Here is a 27,179-nt window from a genome sequence, read left to right as displayed (position 1 = left end):
AGAGAATATTATCCCTGCTGGGGCTGCTGCTGGCCAGGGTTCTGCTACTGAAGATGATGATGAGGATCCTGCAGGGGCTGAGGTGAGGAACCATGTGATGTCTGGCTGGTGGAAGAGCGATCTCACCTGATATGGGCCCTGGGCAGGTAGGAGGAAGCCCATGTCATAGTATTATTATAGAGGAAGGCAGGCTATGAGCGGCATGTGTACGGTGAGCTCCAGCCAGGGAAGTCGCATGTCCTCCTATAGTGCCATATGTGATCGGTGAACTGCTGCGACTGTGAATGGGTAAAGGCGGTAAAAAGAAAAAATGGAGCACCAGCCACCACTGTGTGGTGATTGTATTAGTTTCCTTTTTTTTTTTTTTTTTTTTTTTCCTTTCAATAAGTTTTTATTAATATTTCATATAAGATTACAGTCATCATATATACTTTTCCAAAATAGATATGGCCCCTAGGAGCATCACATAGCCAAATGCTAATAAATCTTGTAACGGTTAATACAAGTAAATAAAATAATTCCTGGAGGAAAAAACAGAGGAAGTAGTGATTGCCTGGTAGGCTAAATAAAGTTGTAAAAATGACTACCCTCAGGACCTAAGAAGGTCAGTCTAAGTAAACTGTGGCTCGGATTCGAGGGCAACTCGGAGTCCAGACCCTCAGCACCCCATATGGGAACCTGCTGTGCTAAGGGAAAGGTCCCCGACCCCCGCCCCTCGCCATCCCCCCCCACACCACTCTCACTAGTGCGGACGAGGGGAGTACAGTGGGATGAGGAAAGCCCACCATAAACTTCCCCCTACAACACTTGCTATAAATAAAGGAGTCTAACAAGATATTAAAGTGTCAGTATCATCGACCGTAATCCTGTAAAGATCGCTTGGGTAAAAAAAACAAGAGGATCCTGTACCAAAGGGATAGCCACATAAAGGTAATAGGTTAGGAAATAGATAGAAGAAGAGGGAAAGAGGGCAGGGAAGGGAGGGGATCTAAAATGTCTAACATAGGACTAGACGGCAGTCAAGCTATGACATAAACGGGTGCCAGAGGAACACCGATATAGTCAGCCCAAGGTCCCCAGGTCTCAAGAAACATCTCAGAAGAATCATCCAGTATGCTGGATAACTTTTCTTGGGTCATGACCCATGAAATTTTTTGCTTAGCAACCGAAACCAACGGCTTGGGTTGTTTCCAGGATTTTTAGTTTCCTTTTTAGACTTTTTTTCCTCTATTTTCACCTGCATTTTTCAAAAGCACAAGCTCACCAGCAGAATCGGTTTACATGGATGAGACGGACCATTTAAGCCTGACGGGGTGATTAAAATGTTCAGATTTTATTTACTCATGTAAAACCTTTATTCCAAAAGGAAAACTGCTGTAATTGCTTATAAAGTGTACACTGGAGTTTGGCTTCAGTTTGTTAGTGTATATAAATTTATAAATACATTGAACGCTAACCCCCCCCCCGACTGACATACAGCGGTCTGCTGGGCCTCCTATTCTCATTCCTACAGAGTTGTGTCCAACTAAGGCAAAGCAAATGAATGCATCCACCACATCTTATGATTGGTAAGCTGCAATGTTTTATATTTTGGTTTTGGGTTTAAAGGGGTTGTAAAGGTTAATTTTTTATTTTCTAAATAGGTTCTAGTGCATTGTTGGTTCGCTTACCTTTTCTTTCCATTTCCCTTCTAAATGTTTTTTTTCTTTGTCTAAATTTCTCATTTCCCGTTTGTTCCTCCTCAGTAAGCTTGCCCCCATCATCCGAGCCGTTCTGGTTGGGGGTTAGTCAGCGTGCTCGCCCCCTTCCTTGGGATTACATCCCTGCGGGGAGACGCAGGAAAAGGTAAGTGAACCAACAATGCAGTAGCTTAAAGGAACCTATTTAGAAAATAAAGAACAAATCTTTACAACCCCTTTAATAACGCATAACCCTTGCAGGGAGTCCCCCCCCCCCCCTTTTAAAGGTGAGGAAGGCTTGTAAAGAGGCACTGCTAAAACCTGTGACCACCTTGTGTGTATTTTGTCGGGATTAAATTCAAGGCCAACCAAAGATTTAATGACGGCTTCATCTGGTAGGCTGTGGACGGAGAGGATACATTTCACAGGCCATTAGCACAATGAAACCTTGTTACCTTTGATTAGATTTTCTATGGATGATAAAGGAGAGTAGGTTTACTCCACACCTGCTATTTTCCAGTTATTGAGACCAAGAACTCAACATTCATTTATGAATATTTTCAAGAGTACGGGTACATGCCTTGGATGTCCTGTTCCGTCCCTGTGTGCATCTCTTTGGGTTAATTATATCATCCTGTTATTATGTATGGCTCTGTAAGACCTGTCATAGCACATAGGGAAGGGAATGTGTTGTACTAGCTGTCTGGCTATCTAATTTTCCATCACACATCAGAACTCTGCTTCTGGTACCAATTCTCCTAGTGGCGTTTGTTTGCGAAATATAGTTCCCCCAAGAGACCCACAGCACAGTTGTGGCAGATTGCTGCTTTATTAGCATCAACATCAAACTCATTCTGTCCTTGTAAGTCCAGAGAAAAGAATCTGGCAGCACACTGTAAAATCCAATGCTTGTAAAGCTTTATTATGGATGTTTAAATGCCTTCCCCATCACTACGATTAGGCTCAGTCGTGGGTGAAAAACGTCAGAGGAGGTGGTTCCAGACTGGGCTTTGTGGTGTTTGTGCAGAATAATAAAGCTTTACAAGCGTTGGATTTTACAGTGTGCCGCTAGCTTCTTTCCTTTGGATATACTGATAGTTTGGGGAAAGGGCGAACCTCTGTTTGACATTGGCACCCAGTCAGCCGGGGGAGTGACCCAACATAATAGGCTTGGGAGCAGCCAAAAACTTTTGTTCATTCTGTCCCTAGCTGAGATTATCCATTGCCTTAAGCATACATAGTGTACATGTTCTTGTCTCTGCTTACGTCTAACTTTTTAGAGCAGCGTGTTTCAGATATGGAACATACATGCAGTTCTGTGTTTTACAGTAATAGTATTTCTTCCTCATGTCTATTTTAATGAAATCTTCACATACTGGTCAATTTATTATATTGATCTTGGACCTTGCAATCTGGAACTTCTAAAATCTAAATGTAGCTGTTACCTATTTTCCTTGAAATGGAGTATAATTAAAGGAAAAACTTTATTTTTAGTTTTGGATAAAGTGAAGATGGATTAGAACTCCCAACAGTTTTTATTGCGGCCTGAGCCCCCGTTAGGGAGATTCATCGTCTCTATTTGTCCTGTTTACCTTTATCATTGAGGCGCCATGCACACTTACCGTATTTATTGGGGTATAGCGCGCTCCCGCGTACGGCGCGCACCCCTAAAGTTGCCCCGAAATTCCTGTGAAAAAGATTTTTGTACTTACAGTTTGGTGTCTTGCACGGCGTCCATCGGCTGCCTCGTCGGGTCCGGCGTCCGTCTGCGGCTTCGGGTGTCCTCTTCGTCGGGTCCGGCGTATTTCTGCGGCGTCCTCCTGGCTCGTTTCCCGCGCCGAGTTTGAATACTGTGCCGGCATATACCGAGCGCAGTACACTCACGTATAGTTGGCAATGCTCGCGCTGACGTCCTGGACGTGAGCGCGAGTGTAGCCGAGACTGCCCGACTATACACGAGTGTACTGCGATCGGTATATGTCGGCGCAGTATTCAAACTCGGCGCGGGTATCGGCGTATATCGCGCACCCACGATTTTGCCCTGATTTTCAGGGCAAAATAGTGCGCAGTATACACCGATAAATACGGTACTTAACACAAATTCTGCTCCTAGAACAGTTTGCCCTATTGCTGCGTACACACGATCAGATTTTCTGTCGGAAAAACCTTGAATTGTTTTTCCTACGGCATTCCGCTCAAGCTTGACTTGCATACACACGGTCACACAAACGTTTTCTCTGAACTTTTGTCCGTCAAAAATGCGGTGAGGTACAACACCACGACGAGCCGAGAAAATGAAGTTCAATTCTTTCCGAGCATGCGTCAAATTGTTTCCGAGCATGCATTGGAGTTTTGCGCGTTGGAATTGCTACAGACGATCGGATTTTCTGATAGGATTTTTTTTCAGTCTGAAAATTTGAGAACCAGTTCTCAATCTTTTGTTGGCGGAAATTCCGACAGCAAAAGTCACACGGTCGTTATTTCTGTTCAAAAGCTCACATCGGACTTTTGCTGTCGGAATTTCCGATCGTGTGTATGGGGCATAAGTGTCCATGCACATTAGGTACTAATATGCAGTGATTGGGCTGCACTGATGGGCTGCACTAGTGGGCACTGATGGGCTGCACTGGTGGGCACTGAGGAGGCGGCATTGGTAGGTGACCCTGATAAGGCAATGATTGGCAGCACTGGTGGGCACATATTGGAAGCACTGGAGGGGGGGGGGGTACTGTTTGGACTGCACTGATAATCAGTGCACATGTCCCTTTTAGAGAAGCTGGTTATCGGCACTCCTTTACTCATGCTGACCGTATGAGAAGAGGACTTCATATATTTGAGGCTAAGTGCAACCTTTTTAGTATTATTTTAAGTGGATAGCAGTGACAGTTTTAGGGAAATATGGGCTGCCGTACCTCTGGCCTGCTCTATCTGGGGCATCGCAGCCTGGCAGCCACCCATCTTGTAACTAATGGGGCTATAGATATTTTCTGGATGGCCGTCATCAGAAATTTGAACTAGCATTGGCCTTATTCCCTGCTGCCAGACAATATTAAATAAATGGTGTCTGTAGGAGGAAACGAGAAACACCTCATTTGGTGGATATAAAGTTGTTGCAATAGCGGTGGAACCCCAGTTGAGATACCCTGATCCAAATGATATATAATTCACAACTCCTTAGATGTGAGCTGTGTTTACCTTTCTCTCTTTCAACTTGATTTATTACCAGTCATATTCAGATTTCCAAGTCAAATTGCATTTGATTGCGTTGATAGTTTCTTAAAGACTGTATTTTCCCAATGGAAGAATCTTAAATTCAAGTTAAGCCTTGAAATTGCTTAATGGCTTAAAGGAGTTGTAAATAAAAAAAAAATTGTGATCGAACCCTGACTTTAAGGTAGTGACTTGTGGACAACAGGAGCATAAGTGTGCGCTGTACGCGGACGACCTTCTCCTCCTTTTTATCACCTCCCCCCTGACCTCCACTCCTGTGATTCTTAAGACACTACAGGCTTTTAGTGAAATTTAGGGACTGAGTGTTAATATGACTAAGTCGACAGCCTTGAACATTACTTCCCCCCCGACTTTCTTAATCGGCTTTCTAATAATTTTGATTTTAGCTGGGCTTCGGGGACGATTCCTTATCTAGGCATTAAACTGACATCAGACGTAAATAGTCTTTTTAAAGCCAACTATCCCCCTATGATACACAAATGTAGGAGCGATTTGGATGCTTGGTCGAATTGTGGTCTATCCTGGTTGGGCAGGATACATGCGGTGAAAATGACTCTTCTCCCCCGTCTGTTATACCTATTCCGTTCCATCTCGGTCCCGATTAAGGAACATTTCCTCAGTAAACTGCAGTCACAAATAGTCCGCTTTGTGTGGGGTAGTAAAGGGTATAGATGCCCCTCTGGAATTTTTTTCCGCCTGAAATCGCAGGGCGGACTGGGACTCCCAAACCTTTGGGGTTGTTATCAGGCAGCTCAACTTACACAAATCTCAACGGTATTCATTCGGGGAATACCATTGATTACCTCCTTTGGTGCGATCCCAGGGCCAGGCCCGCAATAATGTCCCCCACTCTCTTGCACTCTGATGCCTTAAGCTCCAAGATCTTTGGTTTACACTCCCTGACTTCCTCCCTGAAGCCTCTAGCACACTTATTCCATAATGAAGCTTTCCCTCCGGGACTGTGTATCGAGGCATTTCGGTGGTGGGCGGACAAAGGTCTCTACCGGATTGGCCACTTCCCTCTTCCGGCGGGTCCGATTTCCCTGTCGTTCTGTAGAAAGAAACTGGATATGCCAGATTCGGAACTATTCAGATTTTCCCAAATCTCCCATTTTATACACTCAATCTGGACCAATAAAAAGGTGCCCCCCACAATAACACCGTATGAGCATTGGTGCTCTAACACAGAGGATCAGAGGATCAGAGGGGAGGCATATTCTTGATCTATGCTTCACTTGCGACTAAGGTGGAAAAGCCAACCTATGCCCGGGCCTGGGAGGAGGACCTGAATGGCTCGTGGGACACCACAGTCTGGAGCGTATAAAGGTATTCTCAACGCTTCTCTCATAGAAGCTAGTCTAAAAGTGTTACTATGTTCCTTCCAGGCTGGCAAAGATGTTCCCAGGAACCTCGCCGGTGTGTTTTAGGGGTTGCGAGCTGGAGGGGTCTATGCTCCATACTTGGTGGTCCTGCCCCTGCATTAGATCATTCTGACAGAAGGTTTTCTGTACCATTATCTCCTTAACAGCGGTGGTGGTAACTCCGCACCCAGGCATAGCTCTTTTCAACCAGTGTATTCCTGATTTACCCAAACATTTCCAGGCTTTATCATTGTTCATACTTTTGGGAGCCAAAATGTCCATTGCCCAAGCCTGGAAGAAACCCACTATATCCTTCCAGGGGTTCAGGAGGAAAGTCTCCTGGATTATGGTGCAAGAACAGATAGTAGCTAAACTTAATGATAAAACGGAGAGATTTTTGGCCATTTCGGAAACCTGGGCCACCTTCTGTAACATTTCTCTCATACCGGGACTGCAGCCCAGAGACTCGACCGCTCGTGCCACTTCTTGATGGAGCAGACACGCTTCTCCTTTTCATTCCTCTCCTACGCTTTTCTCTCCTTCTTTCTGCCACCTCCCTTGGTGTTTCCATTGATAATCAGTTTATTTTTTGTTTATTTTTTTATTGCTGAGACTGACTTCTCTCGGTGCCAACTCTCATGGCTGAGTTTACACATTTAATGCTATCGCCATCCTCACTCATCCACCTAGTGGTAATTTTCTGATGGCCAGGGGTGTGTTTGCTTTTCCCGAGAGGCAGTGTGGTCTCTCAGGGGATGGGAAACGCTGCGCCTGCCCCGTTGGGGCGTTTCCTCAGAAATGTTTTAGGGTGGTTAACTGTTCTATGGCGGGTAGATTCGCCTTGCTTGCGGATGGCCGCCTATTATACTCACTTATGTCATTGGTGAAAGGTTTACGTGATTTTCACCCCAGGATATAGAAGGTACTGTCTTTGTGAATGACATTAATTTGTTGTAACTTTTCTTTGGATACCTGTTATTTTTTTGAAAATCTTCAATAAAAATGATTGAAACAAAAAAAAAAAAAATGTTATGCTGAAATGACTGTTTACAGGGTATAGAGACATAATAGTTAACTGATTCCATTTAAAAACGATTAAAAATAGATACAAATCAATCACCTAATGTACCTGTAGTTTCTAGTTTAGTTTTTGCATGTTGTTTCCTGCCTCTCTGCTGTACAGAGCATACAGAGCAGTGATGGTTTGGAAAACGAAACTGATCCAAAGTGGAGGTGCTGTGGGGTTTTAGACACACAGTAATCACACCTCCTTGAAGTTTGTGACCACAGAGAGGAAGCTCCCAGCACTGTGGTTATCAGGAAACAGACAACCAGGAAGTGTGGAGATCAGAGAAGAATTACAGCAACTTGAGAGCAAAAACGAATAATGAGGACATGAAAACAGCACTGCATTAAGGTAAAGGAAGCTATTAAGATAAAAAAAAAAAACCTTTACAAACCCTTTAGGTATACCAGGAGTTTTTTTTTTTGTCCAGGCATAGCTGTAGTGCTAAATCTGACTTGCACCTAGAGGTGAACATGGGCATTCTCTGAACTCATCTCTAACCTAAACCCCAAACCCCTGCTTTTTTTGTGCTCTAGTGAGCTGTGGGCTGGGTCAATACTTGTCCTAAAAATCACAGAATCTGTTATGCGAGAAATGACCCAAACCTCGGCCCATTGTAGAACGGAATAGCAAGAGTTCAGGTTACCGTTGAGTTGGTAGGATTTCCTAGCTTATCCTCTATTTTGTACCAATAACCTGTGTGATATGAGGCATGTTTTGCTCAGAGGTGGTGATTTTTTTCTTTAAAGTGCGTTCATGTCAGACAGGAATTATAGTTATGGGCTTGGCAGCCCACATTTATTAAAAAGCAAACAAAAGTCCTTACAACATGAGGATTCCCACACAGGTTTTTCAGCTTCACACGAAACAATGTTAAATGAAAATTCACAGCCAACAGGCTCTCCTGTCTGCCTCTCCGCTGCTCACTCCAGTCTCCCACTCCATGGGCTCCTCAGGTTCTCTCAGCCTATGCTTGTAGACACTCACTGCACAGGCCCGCTCCTGGTCTCAGGATAGGTTTCTTCCAGCACCCCGAAACACTGGACTTCCTCCAACCCCCTCTGAACTTGTTAGTCACCTCAGCTCTCCAGACCTGCGTAGCTGTCCTGACTTTTCCCATGGACAAGAAGTCCCCCCAACATATGGTCTTCCGGGAATGTCACCCGCCCTGGCTAGAGCACACCGCTATCTCCACACAGGTTTTGTGTCTGAATGGCAGCAACTTATGGTTGCAGGAAAGAAAATTGCTCTGTCTATGGCCGGCCTTAGACCTTGTGTGTCATGTACACCTGTGCACTCGCACAGGCTACAGGAAACTAGCAAAGCCTGGACACAGGATTGAAGGTTCCTTCCCACCCACGGCATTTCCGGACCTTCAAACCCCAGGTCCTAGTCCAGGATTACAACACCCTTTGCTCACAATAAACATGCTGGAGCCTCTCAAACCGTAACTTTGAAAATGCTGTATCCTTTCTACCTAAATTCACATCATGGAAGGACCTTGCACTGTCACACCTGGTGTGTTGGGAGCACTAGTTCCTGAACCTCAGAGTTTGCACACCAGGTAATTACGAATGCACCCTGTTAGCTTCTTGCCGTTTTCTTAAAAGGGAGAGGAAATTTACAGACCATAGGATCATGTGACCAGATGCTGCATGTGAGATAGCATATTTATGAAGCAGTATGTCAAAGCATTGTATGATGCCAGGCAATTGCAACCTGATGCAGAACAATGCTAAGCCCTTTACAGAGCACTGGTGTTTACTGGACATATGCTGAGAAAATATGGAAGCTGCCATCGCAAACCTTTCTGAAAGTACTAGTTGCATGACAGTAATGCCAATTCAATTCCTTCAGTGCTTGTGTGTTTTTTTTTTTGCTTATGGAGTTCGGCTTTAATCAAGCATCCTCCTGAAGAGCAGTCACACCCGCAGAAGGCATAAGCAGTCTTTAGGGCTAAATATGGGAGCTGTCATTCTATTGTGTGAGCATTTTAACCCCTCGTTGAAGCATATTGATTTCAACAAGATAATTTTATACAAGCCTTTGAATCATTAAGTGGCATGAGATTAAAGTTGCCCATGTAAATTAACCCTTAACAGAGATGTTAAGGATATACGTTCCTTGTTGGCTGACCATCTGTTATAAATAAACACTACACACCAGTTCTGCAGAAGCACGTCAGCATTTATTCACTGTAGAAAACTCAGCTCTTATTCCCTCTTGCCGCCCACATACAGCGAATCCTGCTGTTTGAGCCTTTCCCATCAGCACATCCTCTAGGCAAAACCATGACATCCTTCTGCACTGGCGGTGACGGTTGAGCGCTAATTGACTGTTTCGCGCTGTATATAAACGGCACTTGCCTGCAGCAATATGTATCTGCCTCCAATATCTCCTTACTCATCATTCTTATTGGTCATTGGTGACGATGAGCCCCGAGTATTGGGTTTGCACCATTTTTAGCAAACTCCACTTTCGTGCTATTACTTTATATCGTGCTGCACTGCTTTCCCTGCCTTGATTTTGTATAGCATTTCATTTAAAAGGCTGATATTTAATTCATTATCCTTTAGCTGCTTTTTTCCCCTCAAGCCTTTGGTTGGATCTAAATAATTAATGCAATATATTAATATTAATTGTTTTCAGATACACTTGAGGTCTCTGCTCCTAAAGCTTTAAATTCATTGTTTGATCCAGTAATAATAAACGGCTTCCCTCATCTGTGTTATTTTAATACAAAACGCTGATCCCACCTCGAACAAATGTGCTAAAAAGATTTTGGACATTCGAAGCGTGTGCTTGTTCCAGCAAGGGGATCGTTCAGAAGTACTGAATCGTGGAAAACAACGCTCAACTATTTTCTCACATGGGAGACAAAGGAAAATGAGATTAGCACTTCAGCTCAAGTGTGGAATAAATCAATCCCAATAATCTGCATTATTTTCTTGAGCTATCACTATGGTGTACATTAGTGTTGACAGTTTGGCTGCAGTGCAAAATCTTCATACAGAGTCCCTAGTGCCATATTACAAACAAAGCTTTTGGCTTATGGTCCATATGTAATTTCCAAGCTCCACCCAAAATTGTTATTTCAGTTTTTGCCTGGCTGCTGGCAATGTAAATTGGATGATGGCTTTTTGCAGTGATCGGGGACTCCCGTGGTAGGTTGTTCTCACCAGGTTTTCGATTTCCTTGCTTTTTAAAGGCCAAATATAGGTTTATTTCCCATCTGATAAAATTTCCAGAATGACGATAAAACAAATTATTTTGTATTGCAGCTGCAAAAGGTTAACATCTTCTTTATGGACTTGGTATAGGTAAGGAGAGGCAAGCCACTGCAGGGAATTGTTATCCTAGGAATTTTACAAAAGGAAAGGAGTTTTGAACCTGGACTCCAGGATGCACTTCACTTTAGCCTTCCCAAAAAAAGCGTGTAAAACTTTTTTCAGTAACTTTTTTGGAAGTGGTTGTGACGGCATGGCTTCAATAATACTGCAGCTAGGTCCTAGCCACTTTGAGAGGGCATCTGTGAGAGGCTCATACATGTAAGTGTTTGTTGAATTGGATTGGCAAAGAAAAACTGAGGGTCTTCACAGACCAGGTCCTACCACTGCTGGTGGTGCTTAATGGGGTTGTAAAGGCAGAAGTCTTTTTAATCTTAATGCATTCTATGCATTGAGATAAAAAGCCTTCTGTGTGCAGCAGCCCCCTAACACTTACCTGAGGTCCCTCTCTGTCCAGCGATGTCCACGAGAGTCTCAGCCATCAGAGATTCTCCCTCCTGATTGTCTGAGATGTAGCAGGGAAACCATTGGTGGCTGCTATCAACTAGCCAATCAGGCCAGGTCGGGGCTCAGTGTCTGAATGGACACAGGGAGCTGAGAATCGGGTGCCCCCATCGCAAGATGCTTGCTGTGAGGGCACTGAAAAGGAGGGAGTGACCAAGAGCAAAGAAGAGGTACCCGAGAAGAGGAGGTCATGAGAGCCCTATGGTAACCATACTTTATAACCGGATAGTGCCAGAAGTTAGTCTTTTCAAGCACAACTTTAAGTGGTGACTGCTGCACTGTTAAAAGAAAAAAAATTGTGGCAGACTCTTAGTAGGGGATGCTATTACATAGAAGGATTATTTGCTTTGACTGGAGGTCACTATTTGCTTAAGCTAGGTTATGGCAGATCTTCACCATAAATGAAAAGAGATGATACGTTTGTCTGCACTTTTGTAGATCATCTCCATTTTCTGACCCAGCACTGATTTTACCCTCAGCTAAGCAAATATTCTAATACAAAATAATTTGGTAAAGGCTCTCTTTCCTTTTATGAGATGTCTGTACAGTCGAGAACCTTACTCTGCGCTATGGTTATAACATGGTTTGGGTGATCTTACCATCCATTTGAATGAATGGGAAAAGACAAGTAAATATTACCTAGAAAATGAAGACCGTAAACCCATGTGCTACATATGGAAAATATAAGAGGATTTTCACAGCACTATATTATTTAAGTTTCTTTTGCATTCGTCACCCATGTTGTTGTCCCTGCTGACTTGTTGAAAGAAGAAAAAATGGGCAAGCGTAAGGATTTCAGCAATTTTGACTAGGGCCAATTTGTAATGGCTAGACAACTGGGTCAAAGCAACTCCAGAACTGCAGCTCTTTTGGGATGTTCCAAGTCTGTGGTGGCTAGAAACTACCATAAATGGACCAAGGAAGGAGAACCAGTGACAAGGCTATGGCAGTCAAGGCTCATTGGTGCATGTGGGTAGCAAAGAGCTGGCCCATGTTGTCCGATCCAATGGCAGAACTTCTGTAGAACAAATTGCTTAAAATGTTAATGCGTATTTCGATTAAAAAGTGTCAGAACACATGGAGCATCAAAGTTTGTTGCATATAGGGTTGTGTTGCACAGGTCAGGGGGCCCATGCTGACCCGTGTCCACAGCCAAAAGCAGATACCTGAGCATTAGAACTGGACTACAAAGCAAGACTGTTTGGTCTGGTGAATCATACTTACTTTTACATCACGTGGATAGCTGGGTGTGTGTGGACATCACTTACCTGAGGAAGAGATGGCACCAGAATGCACAATGGGAATAAGGCAAGCTAGCTGAGTCAGTGTAATGCTTTGAGCCCTGCCATTTATGTGGCTCTTTCTCGAGAAAGCTTTAGAAAGATGCAGAGCCTTGAAAGACATTATTATAGAGATGGCTTGATGCTCCATGTGATGACGAAGTGCTAGGGTGGTGTTCAGTGGGCCAATGTAGTTCAAACCTCTGTACGGTGCACTTGCACACCACTTTGCTGAAGGCTTCATTGTCCAGAGATGCTGCTTCTCCCTCAGGTGTATCTGTTTCCTCACCCCCTTGATCGGCCACAAGAGAGGCAGCTGGAATTCACTTGCAGCATCAATGGAAAAGGAATAGAGGGGAATTCTTTCAGTTGGGGCATTTGTTCTGGCAATAACTTTCTGGAGAGTTTTCCTTTACTTTGGAGAGTGGCAAGTAAACAGCAAATTGCCATTTATGTTATTTGGTATTTCTTAAACCCTTTGAAAGGTTTGAATGTGCTACACAATGGTTCCTTTGGAAGACCATTTTCACAATTGTTGCGGTAAAGAACCCTTACCATATCTGTTGGTTAAGCATATATTCCTCCACAAACAATGATTTCTATTGTGTCTTATGTGGTAACCTTAGCCCTCCATATTTTATGGAGGAAACAGGAGAGAGCTATAAGCACTAGGAATCCCCAGAATAGGCTTTGACAGGACTGAGAAAGATGTGTTAAAGGGGTTGTAAAGGTTCTTTTTTTTATTTTCTAAATGGGTTCCTTTTAAGCTAGTGCATTGTTGGTTCACTTACCTTTTCCCTCGATTTCCCTTCTAAATTGTTATTTTTGTCTGAATTTCTCACTTCTGTTCTGTTCCTCCTCAGTAAGCTTGCACTCATCATCTGAGCCGCTCTGGCTGGGGGTTAGTTAGCACGCTCGCCCCCTCCCTTGGTACTACATCCCTTGCGGGGAGTCGCTGTGAACACCTCGTACACACAATCAGATTTTCAGACAACCGTTCGTCCGTTTTTTGTTGCATGCTAGTTTCGCGTCTCAAAATTCTCGTACGACAGAATACAACTTCAGAAGTGATGTCATGTGTTTGAATATTTTTTTATGTATTATTTTGTTTCTGTGCATGTGTAGTCTTGATTTTTTTTTTTTTATGAAAACCATACTAATTAAACGAAAATCGGACATTGTGTTCACATACGGCAAAAATTTTATAGTCTGCACATTCCGAAAAATTGCAAACTGCTATCAAAAGCACCATACCAACGATCCAAAAAGCTGCAGATCGTTCATCGGATGAAATTTTACTTCCAATTTTCATATCTGGGGTACGGGCCTTTAGACAACTGAAGGGTCACCTGTCACCAGGATCCACCTATGACTTTCCTGATCATTTTATGATGCGCTAAACCTATAACATCTCTGATTTAGAATAAAGATTCTAAAAGCGGGTTGCTTTCATGGAGTTGGTAAAATAACAGTTGTATCTTTATATAGTAAGGATCTTTATATGAGGAAAATCTGGCATGTGTTGTGCATTCTGAGGACAAGCTAATTATAACTCTAATCACAAACAGTTACTAGTCTCTTTTCCTTGTTGTGCATTAAGCTTTTCCACTAGACAATTTTTATTTTTTTAATGCTCTTCTTTTGCCTTTACATGCCATGTTGTTTCCCTGGGGACTTCAGAAGATTAGGGGAGTTGAAATTTTACTGAAAAGTTTTCTAGGGGCATCTGTTACTTTTAACCAAGCATAAGAAAGTTAAACTAATATTCACGTGGAGTAAGATGCCTTATTGGTGATATAGTGCAATCATATTAAACTGGAAAGTAATTACTTTGGAAGCCATTTTTTAAGCTGGTACAAGTGAGAAAGGGGCAGTTTCTGATAGTCATTCATTCATGTAACATCCCCTGGTATAATGGATACAGATGGTCACGCTCCCTTTGTTTCTCAGTGTTATGCAGTCTGTTTCAATCTGTAGACCTATAGATAATTTAGGATAATTTATGCTTTATATTATTACATATTCATGGGAGCTGGCAAATAAATGTAAATTTCCAGAGCCTGCTAGTAGGGTCTAGGAGCCTGCAGGTAATTCACACAGAGCAAGCCAACGTGGGTTTTTGTGGATAGCAAAACAAAAGCTTCATTACTCATACTAAAACTGTACATCTGAAAAATAAGTTATTTTACAAACATGCTTTTGTCTGTTACAGGTATTTATATAGCACCACCATTTTCTTAGTACTTTACATATTGTACAGTCACATCAGTCCCTGCCCTCAAGAAGCCTACAATCCTAAGGTCCCTATAACACATTGTTATGCACACATCTTAGGGCCAATTTAGACAGGAGCCAACTAACCTACCAGCAGGTCTTAGGAGTGTGGGAGGAAACAGGAGTACCCATAATACCCATATTATTCACTTATATTAACCTCCCTTAGGACTTAATTTAGGCTTCAAAACATTTATACACCAATCTCTACTTCCCCCTGCGATGTTCCTTCTGGAACTGTTTGATGGCCAAGGCTAAAGACTCGGGTATCAAGCAAGAGTTTTTAATGCAATTTCTTCAAGCTTCTTCATTAAGTGCTGTATCAATTTCTTACATTGAACTGTAATAAAGTTGCACCATTGTAGCAGTTACTGCAGATCGCAGACTTTTTGTAAGGACATTTTGTAAAGCGGCCCCTTACCGCCTCTTCTGGGGTCCCACACCCGTGCTATCTACTCCTCCTTTTCTCCACTGCAAGCCATGTGCTAGGGGGTGCATGTGTGGGCATGCTCCTTTTGCACTTGGAATGGTTGTAGTGAAGACTGGACATAAACAGATACAACTTATGTAGGGGGATTTGTTTCATCTGTATCACCTGAGGCCAGTCACTTCCCTGTGTATATGTAAGGGTTATCAACCACTTTAAACAATGCAAGAATTTGTATACTGACTAAGTGAAAAGATACTACAGTACACGGACATGCAAATATTTTAGTATATATGCAAGGAATTTGTTTGTTGGAAGGAGTGTAACTATTTTGAAAACACGTCCATAGAAGCACATGCTTCCTGGTGATGCTGGAACATGCTTCCTGGTGATGCTGGAACATGCTTCCTGGTGATGCTGGAACATGCTTCCTGGTGATGCTGGAACATGCTTCCTGGTGATGCTGGAACATGCTTCCTGGTGATGCTGGAACATGCTTCCTGGTGATGCTGGAACATGCTTCCTGGTGATGCTGGAACATGCTTCCTGGTGATGCTGGAACATGCTTCCTGGTGATGCTGGAACATGCTTTCTGGTGATGCTGGAACATGCTTCCTGGTGATGCTGGAACATGCTTCCTGGAGATGCTGGAACATGCTTCCTGGCGATGCTGGAACATGCTTCCTGGGGATGCTGGAACATGCTTCCTGGTGATGCTGGAACATGCTTCCTGGTGATGCTGGAACATGCTTCCTGGGGATGCTGGAACATGCTTCCTGGGGATGCTGGAACATGCTTCCTGGGGATGCTGGAACATGCTTCCTGGGGATGCTGGAACATGCTTCCTGGGGATGCTGGAACATGCTTCCTGGGGATGCTGGAACATGCTTCCTGGTGATGCTGGAACATGCTTCCTGGTGATGCTGGAACATGCTTCCTGGTGATGCTGGAACATGCTTCCTGGTGATGCTGGAACATGCTTCCTGGTGATGCTGGAACATGCTTCCTGGTGATGCTGGAACATGCTTCCTGGCGATGCTGGAACATGCTTCCTGGCGATGCTGGAACATGCTTCCTGGCGATCCTGGAACACCCTCTGTTTTCTCTCTCAGAAAATGTATTTAAAAAATGTCAATACAAGAAGTTTCTCTCAGCCTCCAGAAATGATGAATCATGCTTTGAAAATGATCTGAGATGCAAGCAGAAAGAGAGAGGGGAAATTACACAGGCTTCAGGTACTAGATCCCCCTTCTTACTGACCTTTTCAGTAGAGTAGTGTGTTCCTATTCTTTAGGGCAGTGTTTCTCAACTCCAGTCCTCAAGACGGCCCAACAGGTCATGTTTTCAGGATTTCCATTATTTTGCACAGGTGATTTGATCACTTTCACTGCCTTTAGTAATTACCACAACCGTTTCATCTGAGGGAAATCCTGAAAACATGACTTGTTTGGGGCTCCTTGAGGACTGGAGTTAAGAAACACTGCTTTAGGGGACTACAACTAACTTTCTAAGGCATACTGAGCAAAATCCTGAATCACTGTATCCTTTCACTTGTTGCTCAAATCACTGTAATTAAACATTTGGTTTATTAAAATATGATTGATATTCTTTAAATTTCTTGTATTTTTTTGTAAATAATGTTTGTTTTGCCAAGCTGTTTATACATGTAATCCTTTTATTTTTAAGGAAATGCAACTTCTCCTCAAGTGCCACGACCATCATTTATGGATTACTTTGATAAACAAGATTCCAAAAATAAGCCCCACGAGAATCATAACCAGAATGTCCACGACCAGTTCCTTATATCCAAGAATGTGTTCCCCGACAACTGGAAGGTTCCTCCAGATGGTGACTTTGACTTTGTAAGTATTTTCATTCCTTTCCTTCTTCATTCTAGCATTCCTTTTCTATAGAAATGTATTATAGAAAGGCCTTGGGGTTTTTTGTTCTGAGCATTGCCGTGGGTTGCTTGGAGCGCCAAAGAGGATTTTTTCTATCATGGATTGTTCAGGTAATAATATTTACCAGGTGAGTTCAAGTAAAACTATGAAGGGCAAGGGACTGTGGTTGAAAGGGGAGATTTTTTTTCCAGCAGTATAGAAAGCTGTTTGTTATAGAAAATAAAAAGTTTAGGTGTAGAAGTGTATTTTATATAATAATTAAATGTAAAAAAATGTTTTATGAAATTTGATGTTGCATTTGACTTATCAGGCTCTTCTAACCCCCTGTACAGTAGCATGCAGATTGGGAGAGATATTAGCAGCCAATCAGGTGCATGTACTTCTGCAGAGGAGGACTATTCTAATATAAAGAGGGAGGACATGTATAACCTAACTAGTCTGCTGCTACTCCTTCACTGGCCTGAAGCCTTAAGGGATTTTTTTTATTAATTGTTATTGTAGTGGTAAACGTAGAAAAAAAAATCCAGGTTAATACCACCGTGCGCTACCATGCACTGCATACTAGTTCATTATGGCAGACTTACCTTACAAAAAGAGAATTCCAGCTGCACAATGTCACTACTCTTCACGCTGTCATCATTGCCCGGTCTCCCTTTTGGGTTAATTTTCTCTGGCCATTTGAATGTTCTGGCCGCAATGGCATCAGTCCTGTGCATGCACAAGGGAGCCATCATAGTGGCATGGTGCTCTCTGCATCTATGGCACATTCAATATTCCGTGCATGCAGAGAGCACTATGCATGCGCCAACTTTGTAATTAGCTGGTCTTATCTACTAAGTGGTGCAAGTTAAAGCTGTTTTGAAGGCACATACATGTTAGAATTTTAATACTCCAAAACATAAAAGAACACTGAATAAAATTGTAGTACTCACCTTATAAATCAGTGGGGTGTAATCTCAATGTAATATCAACAAAAACAAGACAATACACAATCTAAGGTAACTGCAAAATTTATCGAGTCAAAATTTAGACTTTACTACTAATTTATCCACTTGACCTCCTGAAGATTTACCTTCCCTTCATAACCGGGCCATTTTTTGAGATGATGCACTGCGTCTTTTTAACTGACAATTGCGAGGTCATGTAGCTCTGTACCTAAATAAAATTGATGCCCCCCCCCAAAATAGAGCTTTCTTTTGGTGGTATTTGATCACCTTTGCGGTTTTTAATTGTGTGCGATATATATATATATATATATATATATATATATATATATATATAATCGAATTTCTTCATTAATTTAGGCCAATATGTAAATATGACTTATAGCGGGACTGTGATATTGTGGTGCACAATTTGGACATTAATTGCCAATTTTTGGGGACCAGTGACACTAATACAGCAATCAGTGGTAAAAAAATATATTCACTGTACTAATGACACTGGCTGGAAAGAGGGTTGATGGGGGGGGATCAAAGGGTTAAATGTGTGCCTAGCTTGTGTTTTTCTATACTGTAGTACGTTATTTTACTAGGAGAAGACATGGATCCATGCCCCTGCTTTGCAGGAACACAGAATTCATGCCTTCCCTACTAACAGAATGGCAATCTACCTTTATAAATAGGCAGACCGCCGTTCTGCCTCGATCATCAGCAGGTGGCAGCGGACAATTATGTGTGCGATCACAGTGGGCGCGAGTCTCCAGTTGTGTGCATGTTGCATGCCTTACCTGGAAGAGCCAGATCATGCATATATGTGATCCAGTGCACAGGTGCCACCCTGTAACAGTAAAACTGCTATGGGGCGGACCTGAGCTGGTTAATACTGTGGGCACCCATTGGAAATTCTTCTCCTTAAAGCAGTTCTTTAGCGGTTCTTTACAAATGAGTCAGTAGCTACAAATAATCTGCTTTCTCTGATCGAGTTGCTCTGCACTTTGTGACTGGTCTCAGCTTTCTGGGACCTGTGACGTCTCCCAGAAGGCTGTGAGGAAATGCGGGGGGGGGGGGGGGGTTAGACTTCAGCTTGGACCGCCATGGTGATCCAACTGGCAGTGGGTACCTGTCAAAACCAGGTACTCTCTTCCCCTCCCAAAAAAACACACCAAAACTTAGAGGGTGGGGAGGAGGCAGGCAAGCGGAACTAACCCCTTTTGGGCAAGGTTCCGCTTTAAGTGCTTATTCATAAGTGCAATATGCCAGAGCAACCCATTATAATCCCTCCTGTGCTGGCCGATATGGATTCTGATTGGTCTGTGTGGATTACTACACTTAAAGCTCCACTTTAGCCAAAACCTTTCATATTATTCCTGGATGGAATGTAAAAGAGTTAGAGCCTCTGAGTTTTTCTTGCTGTCCAGGACAGTAAGTGATGGATAATGTCTTCAATGGGGACTTCAAAAAGAAAAGCTTGACAGAATATTATTTGTTCCCAGCTATATCCAAAACTTAAAAAAAAAAATAACATTTTGGTTGGAGTTAGGCATTTTGTCACTTTCTCTCGCTCTCTCCCCTTTCTAAGGTGTAGTTTGTTTTACTGAAATGTACTTTAAACGAAACCCCATCCTTTTATAAATGCCCAGTCATGCATATTCTCACCCAGGCCGTCTTCTCGCTCTTGCATATGTAAAGCAGCTGATACTTTCATAAAATCTTAGACTGCGGGTAGGTTCCTGGCATCCTGAATAAGAACATCTGTAAGTGCCGATCATTTTGTTGATGAGAAAGACGGTTTGCATTTTAAATTGTCAACTTTTTTAAACTGTATGAATATTTTAAATTGCTGCTATACTATCTGTGAAACATTTATGAGAATTGTGCGCAACTGAGAGAATTACAAACTTACACTGACACTTCTTGATAATCTACTGTCTTATCTCAAAACGACTTTTATTATTAAGTTATTGTAATATTTTCTTGTGAATTAATTGTTGGTTCGTCTTTCATTTTTACGTGTATTCGGCTACTGTTATTTTTTGGCTGTTTTTTCTTGAGTGTCTGTTTGCACTGCATTCCTTGCCTCTTGATCTCAGCCTAAAACATTTTTAAATTCCAGGGTTATGTAGGCTGCCATTGGTGACCTGAAAATGCCAGTTGCCTGGCTGCTTCTGTCTTTATTAGGTTCTGAATTAGTGACCTGGAACACACGAGCTGCCAGCAGAGTCATGGCTGTTGATATGTTATGGTTGTTCCAGGTCAGCATGACGGGCAGTCTGACACTAGCGGAGTCTGGCTGGGGAGTACACTAATTGACACTGACACTAATACATTGTCGCTCTTTTAATGACACTGGCTGGGAAGATAGTTTACATCCAGGGGTGATCAAGGGGTTAAATGTGTGCCTAACAATGTTTTACTGTGTTTTATGTTCTGCTTTTACTAAGTGATCTTTCAGGGTTTTTTTGTTGTCCTGCTAAATCTAAGCTCTTTTCCCTGAATGACAGAGCATTCATTGGCCAGCACCCACTGCTCAGCTTGTGCTTTAACAAATCACAGCACAGCCGGGGTGGCAGGTGCATGCATGTGCCCTACCCGGAAGCGCGGATCACGTATTAGATACGTGATTTAGCGTAGATCGGCTGCCCTGCTGCAGTAAATGTATGTGGGGTGATCACAAACAGGATAAAGGCCGTTGACACCAAAACTTGGTTCGGGAAAGGAACGTTCCATGTAAGTTTCCCACACAGCGTTTAAAAAAAAAACACTGTTTTTGCGATCTGCTGCAGATGCCAATGTAATGTTAAAGGAGATGTCAAGCCTGAGCTCTTTGGCTGGGCTTCTCCTATGGGTCACAGGAGTGCAATTCGTTTTGCACTCCTGTGACCGGTTTTCAGCAGAGAGAGCGGTCTGAAGTCCGCTCTCTGCTGATGGCACTGGAATCAGTCCAGGCACCACATCCTCATGACAACATAGTCTCGATCCGCAGGTGTCTGGACTGATGCCCGTCTCATCCAGCTGCTAAAAACCTGAGATGGCCGCTCCCCACCCTTCCACAGCTCAGTGAGCGTGGGGGCAGAGCAGAGAGCTGCTGACTGACAGGCAGCAGCTCTCTGCTCGGGGAGCTGAGAGAACCGAGCCATCAGCGATGTTCGGTTCTCAGTGCAGAGGCACTGGGGGACAGATGTGGCATCGCACCAATGCTGCATCCACCTAGGTAAGTATGATGGGTAAATAAAAACAAAAATACTTCTCTTTAAATTGTATCTCAAATGCAGATCGCAAATGCATAGCCTTTGTAGGAACAAGTTTGGATGGTCTCATAGTACCATATGATTAGATGTGGCAAGGCTTTTCAAAGTAGTGTATGCACTACTTTCGCCAGGTTTGGCTGCAATTTTTAGCTGAATGGGCTTCAAAATTGCACCAGAAGGGAATGCAGCATCCTGGAGTGAACCAGCCCTAAACCTCCATAAATATATACAGTGCCTTTTAAAAAGTATTCATACCCCTTGAAAATTTCCGCATTTTGTCATGTTGCAACCAAAAACTTAAATATGAATTTTATGTGCTATACCAACACAAAGTGAAGTGGAAGAAAAATGACAAATGGTTTCAATTTTTTTTTTTTTTACAAATATCTGAAAAGTGTGGCGTGCATTTGTATTCAGCCACAGAGTCAATACTTTGTTGAACCAACTTTTTGTGCAAAAACAGCTGCAAGTCTTTTTGGGTATGTGTCTACCAGCTTTGTACATTTAGACTTTGAAATCTTTGCCCATTCTTCTTTGCAAAATGGCTCAAGATATGTTGGATTGGATGGAGAGCGTCTGTGAACAGCAATTTTTAAGTTTTGCCACAGATTCTCAATTGGATTTAGGTCTGGACTTTGGGCCATTCTAACACATGAATATGCTTTGATCTTAACCATTCCATTGTAGCTCTGTCTTATGTTTAGGGTGGTTGTCCTGCTTGAAGGTGAACCTCTGCCCCAGTCTTAAGTCTTTTGAACACTAACAGGTTTTCTTCTAAGATTGCCCTGTATTTGACTCCATCCATCTTCCCATCAACTCTGACCAGCTTCCCTATCCCTGTTGAAGAAAAGCATCCCCACAACATGATGCAGTCACCACCATGTTTCTGGGTCGGGATGGTGTGTTCAGGGTGATGTGCAACGTTAGTTTCCACCACACATAGCGTTTTGCTTTTGGGCAAAATAGTTTATTGTTGGTCTCATCTGACCAGAGCACCTTCTTCTATGTGTTTGCTGTGTCCCCCACATGGCTTCTAATGGCTTTCTTTCACCAATGGCTTTTTCTTGCCACTCTTCTGTAAAGACCAGATTTGTGGCGTGCACGACTAATAGACAGATTCTGCCACCTGAGCTGGGAATCTCTGCAGCTCCTCCAGAGTTACCATGGGCCTCTTGGCTGCTTCTCTGATTAATGTTCTCCTTGACTGGCCTGTCAGTTTAGGTAAACGGCCATGTCTTGGTAGGTTTGTAGTTGTGTCTTACTCTTTCCATATTTGGATGATACAATGAACAGTGAGATATTCAAAGCTTGGGATATTTTTTTATAACTTAACCCTGCTTTAAACTTCTCCAAAACTTTATACCTGACCTGTCTAGTGTGTGCATTGGCCTACATGATGCTGTTTGTTCACTAAGGTTCTCTAACAAATCTCTGATGGCTTTACAGAACAGCTGTATTTATACTGAGATTAAATTACACACAGGTTAACTCCATTTACTAATTAGGTGACTTCTGAAGGCAATTGGTTCCACTAGATTTTAGTTAGGGGTATCAGAGTAAAGGGGGCTAAATACAAATGCACGCCACACTTTTCAGATATTTATTTGTAAAAAATAATTGAAAACTATTTATCATTTTTCTTCCACAATTATGTGCCACTTTGTGTTGGTTTATCACATAAAATCCCAATAAAATACATTTGCGTTTTTGGTTGTAACTTGACAAAATGTTGAAATGTTAAGGAGTATGAATACTTTTTCAAGGTATTATATATAGAGGCAAGTGAAAAAAGGAATTTATATGTTAAATGTTGTTATTCAAATATTAACTAGTTATGATAGCATTTATTATATGAATTCCTGCTTTAATTTCACATGCTGTCTTTATTTTTTTCCATCTTCATGTGGAGGTTGAGGGTTCCTATTTTAGCCAGAATGGGGCTGTAAGGAAGACCTTAGATGTCCAAACACAATTTGGGAGATTTACCAAAACTGGATTGGTGCGCACACAACCTTGTGCAGCTGCGCATAGTAACCAATCAGCTTCTAAGTTTTATTGTCACAATCTTAATTGAACAAGCTAAAGTTTGAAGCTAATTGATTACTATGCACACCTGTTTCAGTTAGGCCCCTTTCACACTGGGGCGGGAGGTGTAGTGGCGGTAAAGCGCCGCTATTTTTAGTGGCGATTTACCGTCGGAATTGCGGGCCCCTGCTAGCGGCTGAAAAAGGGTTAATACCACCCGCAATGCGCCTCTGCAGAGGCACATTGCCGGCGGTATAGCCGCGGTTTCCCATTGCTTTCAATGTGAAGGAACGGTAAACACACCGCTCCTTCACCACTCCAAAGATGCAGCTAGCAGAACTTTTGGAGCGGTCCTGCTAGCGCACTAGCTAGCCCACTCCAGTGTGAAAGCCCCCTGGCTTTCACACTGGAGAAACAGCAGCAGCTGCTTAGGGTCAGTTTGCAGGCGCCTGCAAACCGCCTGCAAACCGCCCCAATGTAAAAAGGGATCTTATGGTAAATCTCCCCAAGTAGGACTAGATCTGGCTTTTGCCAAACCAAAAAATTGTGTGAAGAAATACCTTGAATTCTACATACTTCTACCTTTAATATATGTAATGTTTCTAAGTTTAATATCTCTATGTATAAAACATTTTTTAAATATATTCCCCCCCCCCAAAAAACATTTAACCAGTTATCGAATATTTCACTACGGACACTGTCACATAGCTCATCCCCCCATGTGTGTATACTTAACAATGCTCCCTTCCTGCTGTAGTGTCCTTGCCTGCCTTTCTCCTTTGACTGATGATGTCAGTGCTTAGACAGGGAGATAACATCATGGTACTTTCCTTGTCATCATGCTCAGGCCATTTCATTGGCTACTCTGGCACATAGGCATAGTTGTGCTCCTCCATACCCAGAAACCCTGCTTTTTTTTTTTAAAAGCGAGGGTACCGGCATTGCAGGGAGTGTGGCTTGGCAAGTATAAATGCCGGGATTACTATGTGCACAAATTTTCACTTTGAACTTAGTGGGCAAAGTGTCTCCTTGAAAGCGATTTCTGCTTAAAGTGATATTAAAGTCTTGCTTTTTTTTTTGTTTAAAAATAACAAACATGTTATACCTACCTGCTCTGTGCAGTGGTTTTGCACAGAGCAGCCCAGATCCTTCTCTTTTCTGGTCCCTCTTCTGTGCTCCTGGCCCCTCCCTCCTGCCATTCAGCCATGGAGCCACAGCTTGGCCCCAACTCTCCCTCCCTCCCTCATTGGCTCACTGACAGTGGGTGCCAATGGAGGGAGAGTCCCAGACAGTCGAGGCTCTCGTTCAACAGCGCAGGATCGAAATGAGGCTACTTCACACAGAAGGCTTTTTATCTTAATGCATAGAATGCAATTAGATAAAGAAAAGAAAAGAAAAAAAAAAAAACCGCCTGCCTTTAGAACCACTTTAATTTAAGTTTAAATTAGATCATTTATTGAGGCTGATGATTTTCTGTAACATTATTACTGCAGATTTGTATGGATCGTTTTCATTTGTATATCTTTTCTTTACATTGTACATTTATGATTAATATGCTTATTCAATTCAACAATTCAAAGCCATCAGCATTACAATCAAATCAAATTGTAAAGATTCTCATACACCTGAGGGATTTCCATCCCTGGAATGATTGAATCAATTAGTTATAGCTGCAGCAGAGGAAGGAAAGAAAGGTTTACTACGTTCTATCAGCCTGCTCAGCACAAGCTGAGTACCATGTGGAATGGAAATCTGTTTATTGCAGCAACACCAGTGTAATGATTTCTGTCACTTTGATGGAACTATTTCCAAGCGGCCATGGTTTCCAGATTGTTTGGCATTAGACGCAAATGTGCACATCTTTTTTTTCTTTTTTTTTTTTTCAGTAAGCTTCCTGTTTTAGTACACAAATTTGAAGTCCTCTAAAGATTTTGGAATAGTAACAAAACTTGAAAGAACCATCTGTTAAGCGAGACAGAATATTTAAGTGTTCTAATGAGCAGAGGAAATAAATTGGAAACATGGCTGACTGAGAAACACAGGAGTTATGACCTTAAGCTAAGGTTGCCACACAGGGCTGAAGTCTTCCAGAGGAATGTGGAACATGGGGGCTACTGGTTACGAAGCATGTGGAGATGTTCTTGCTGTATGTGATTAATAAAGAATCGTCAAACCTTGGCCTGGGTACAGCAAAAACTCTTCTTCCTGCAAATTTAGTTTATTCAATTTTAATTGCAAACCATCACTTTTTCCACTCCGCTGAGCTTTGTGTAGCTTTGTTCAGACCACTGGTAATATAAATATTTATTAGCAGACCTAGCACCCATGTGGTATGTCTTTAATTCACAGCCTAATTACTTATGTTGCATGCCTGCAGCATGTCTTGCGAGTTTGTTATGCTCCCTGTTGTAGAATGATTACCTTTGGGCAAGAGGGTTTTAATTTAACTGGCTCAAGCTACTGTAGCAGCAGCTTCACATTTTAGGTGACTATAGACTGGTAGATCACTCTCTAAGGCCTTGTTCACATGGGGCGTACTATAGCATTCATCAGTACGAGGGCTGCATTTATCCACTCAAGGACACATAGATGTTTCTGGCCATGTGCCTTGACTTCTCACTCTTAGGCCTCATTCACATGGAGTGAACTGAAGAATACTCCATTGTGAGTGCTGTGCTTCCCTAAATGAGGACGCACAGTTACTTATCTAACGGCAACCCAAAATTTGAGATTTTCTTTTACTTTAATTGATGACCGTAAAACAGGACTAATAGAGAGGGTGAATCTCTCCGGCGGGGGTACAGACAGCAATGAAAACTGACAGGTATTCTAATCCCTCTCCACTTATATCCAAAACTAGAAAAAGTTTTGTCTTTAGTTATAAATTGGGTCCCCCAAGGCTCTGTTTTTGGACCCCTTCTCTTCTCTATCTACACCTCCTCCCTTGATCACTTGATATAACCGCTTTTGGCTTCCAGTGCCGCTTATACGCCAATGACACCCAAATCTGTCTACTCCTCACCTCACTTCTTCAGTCTCCTCTTACATTACTAACTGACATATCAGCATTGATGTCACACCACTTCCTTAAACCTCTCTCTAAAACTGAGCTATTACTATTCCCCCCTCTATGGCTTTGAGCTATCTAAATCAACAATGCAACCATCAGTCCCTCCCCTCACACCAGGGTACCAGGTGTAATCATAGACTCTGACTTGTCATTTCAGCCTCAAGTCCAATCGTTGTCAAAAGTTTGTAGAATTCACCTTTTTAACAAATGAAACCACCAAGCTCCTCATTCACTCCCTTATCTCTTGCCTTGACTATTGCAACTCCCTTCTCATTGGCCTACCTCTCCATAGGCTATCCCCTATTCAGTCTCATGAATACTGCTGCCAGACTTATCCACCTTACCAACTCCTCAGTGTCTGCCAACCCTCTCCTCCAATCCCTATACTGGCTCCCAATCACCCATCTAATTAAAATCAAAATACTAACCATACCATACAAAGCCATGCACAACTCTGCCCCGAGCTACATCACCAATCTTATCTCCAAATATTACCCAAACCGTCCTCTCCGCTCTTCTCAAGACTTCCTACTCTCAAACTCTCTCGTCTTCTACCAGGATTTCTCCAGAGCCTCTCCCATACTCTGGATCTCACTACCTCAACCTGTTCGGTTATCCCCCTACTCTTGCTACCTTCAGGCAATCCCTGAAAACTCAACTCTTCAGGGAAGCCCATCACGTCTCCAACTAATCTTTTAACCACTTTCATCAGCTCATTCCCCACAGTTAAAACCTTTAGAATAGATAACACATATATGTGAGTTGTTGATGCTGAACACCCCGATTAGTTAAATTGAATAGAAGATCCCTCAAGGTTTTTTTTCAGCAGTCAGATTGTTTTAGGAATGAGTAACAATTGATTTCCATAAAATGTTGTATTTATTG

General features: G+C 42.5%; 1 protein-coding gene across 1 annotated transcript in view; it reads left to right on the top strand.

Annotated features, from left to right (window-relative positions):
* STK3 (serine/threonine kinase 3) overlaps positions 1–27,179 on the top strand; it is a 349,379-nt gene that overhangs the window by 220,389 nt on the left and 101,811 nt on the right. The window contains exon 10 of the mRNA XM_040354769.1: positions 16,796–16,971. Coding sequence (XP_040210703.1) covers positions 16,796–16,971 — 176 coding nt within the window. The remainder of the gene's footprint in view (positions 1–16,795; positions 16,972–27,179) is intronic.

This window comes from Rana temporaria, chromosome 5, assembly GCF_905171775.1.
Source record: "Rana temporaria chromosome 5, aRanTem1.1, whole genome shotgun sequence".
Taxonomy (NCBI): Eukaryota; Metazoa; Chordata; class Amphibia; order Anura; family Ranidae; genus Rana; species Rana temporaria.
Note: the sequence above shows the minus strand (reverse complement) of the source record. Positions and strands in the feature narration are given on the sequence as shown.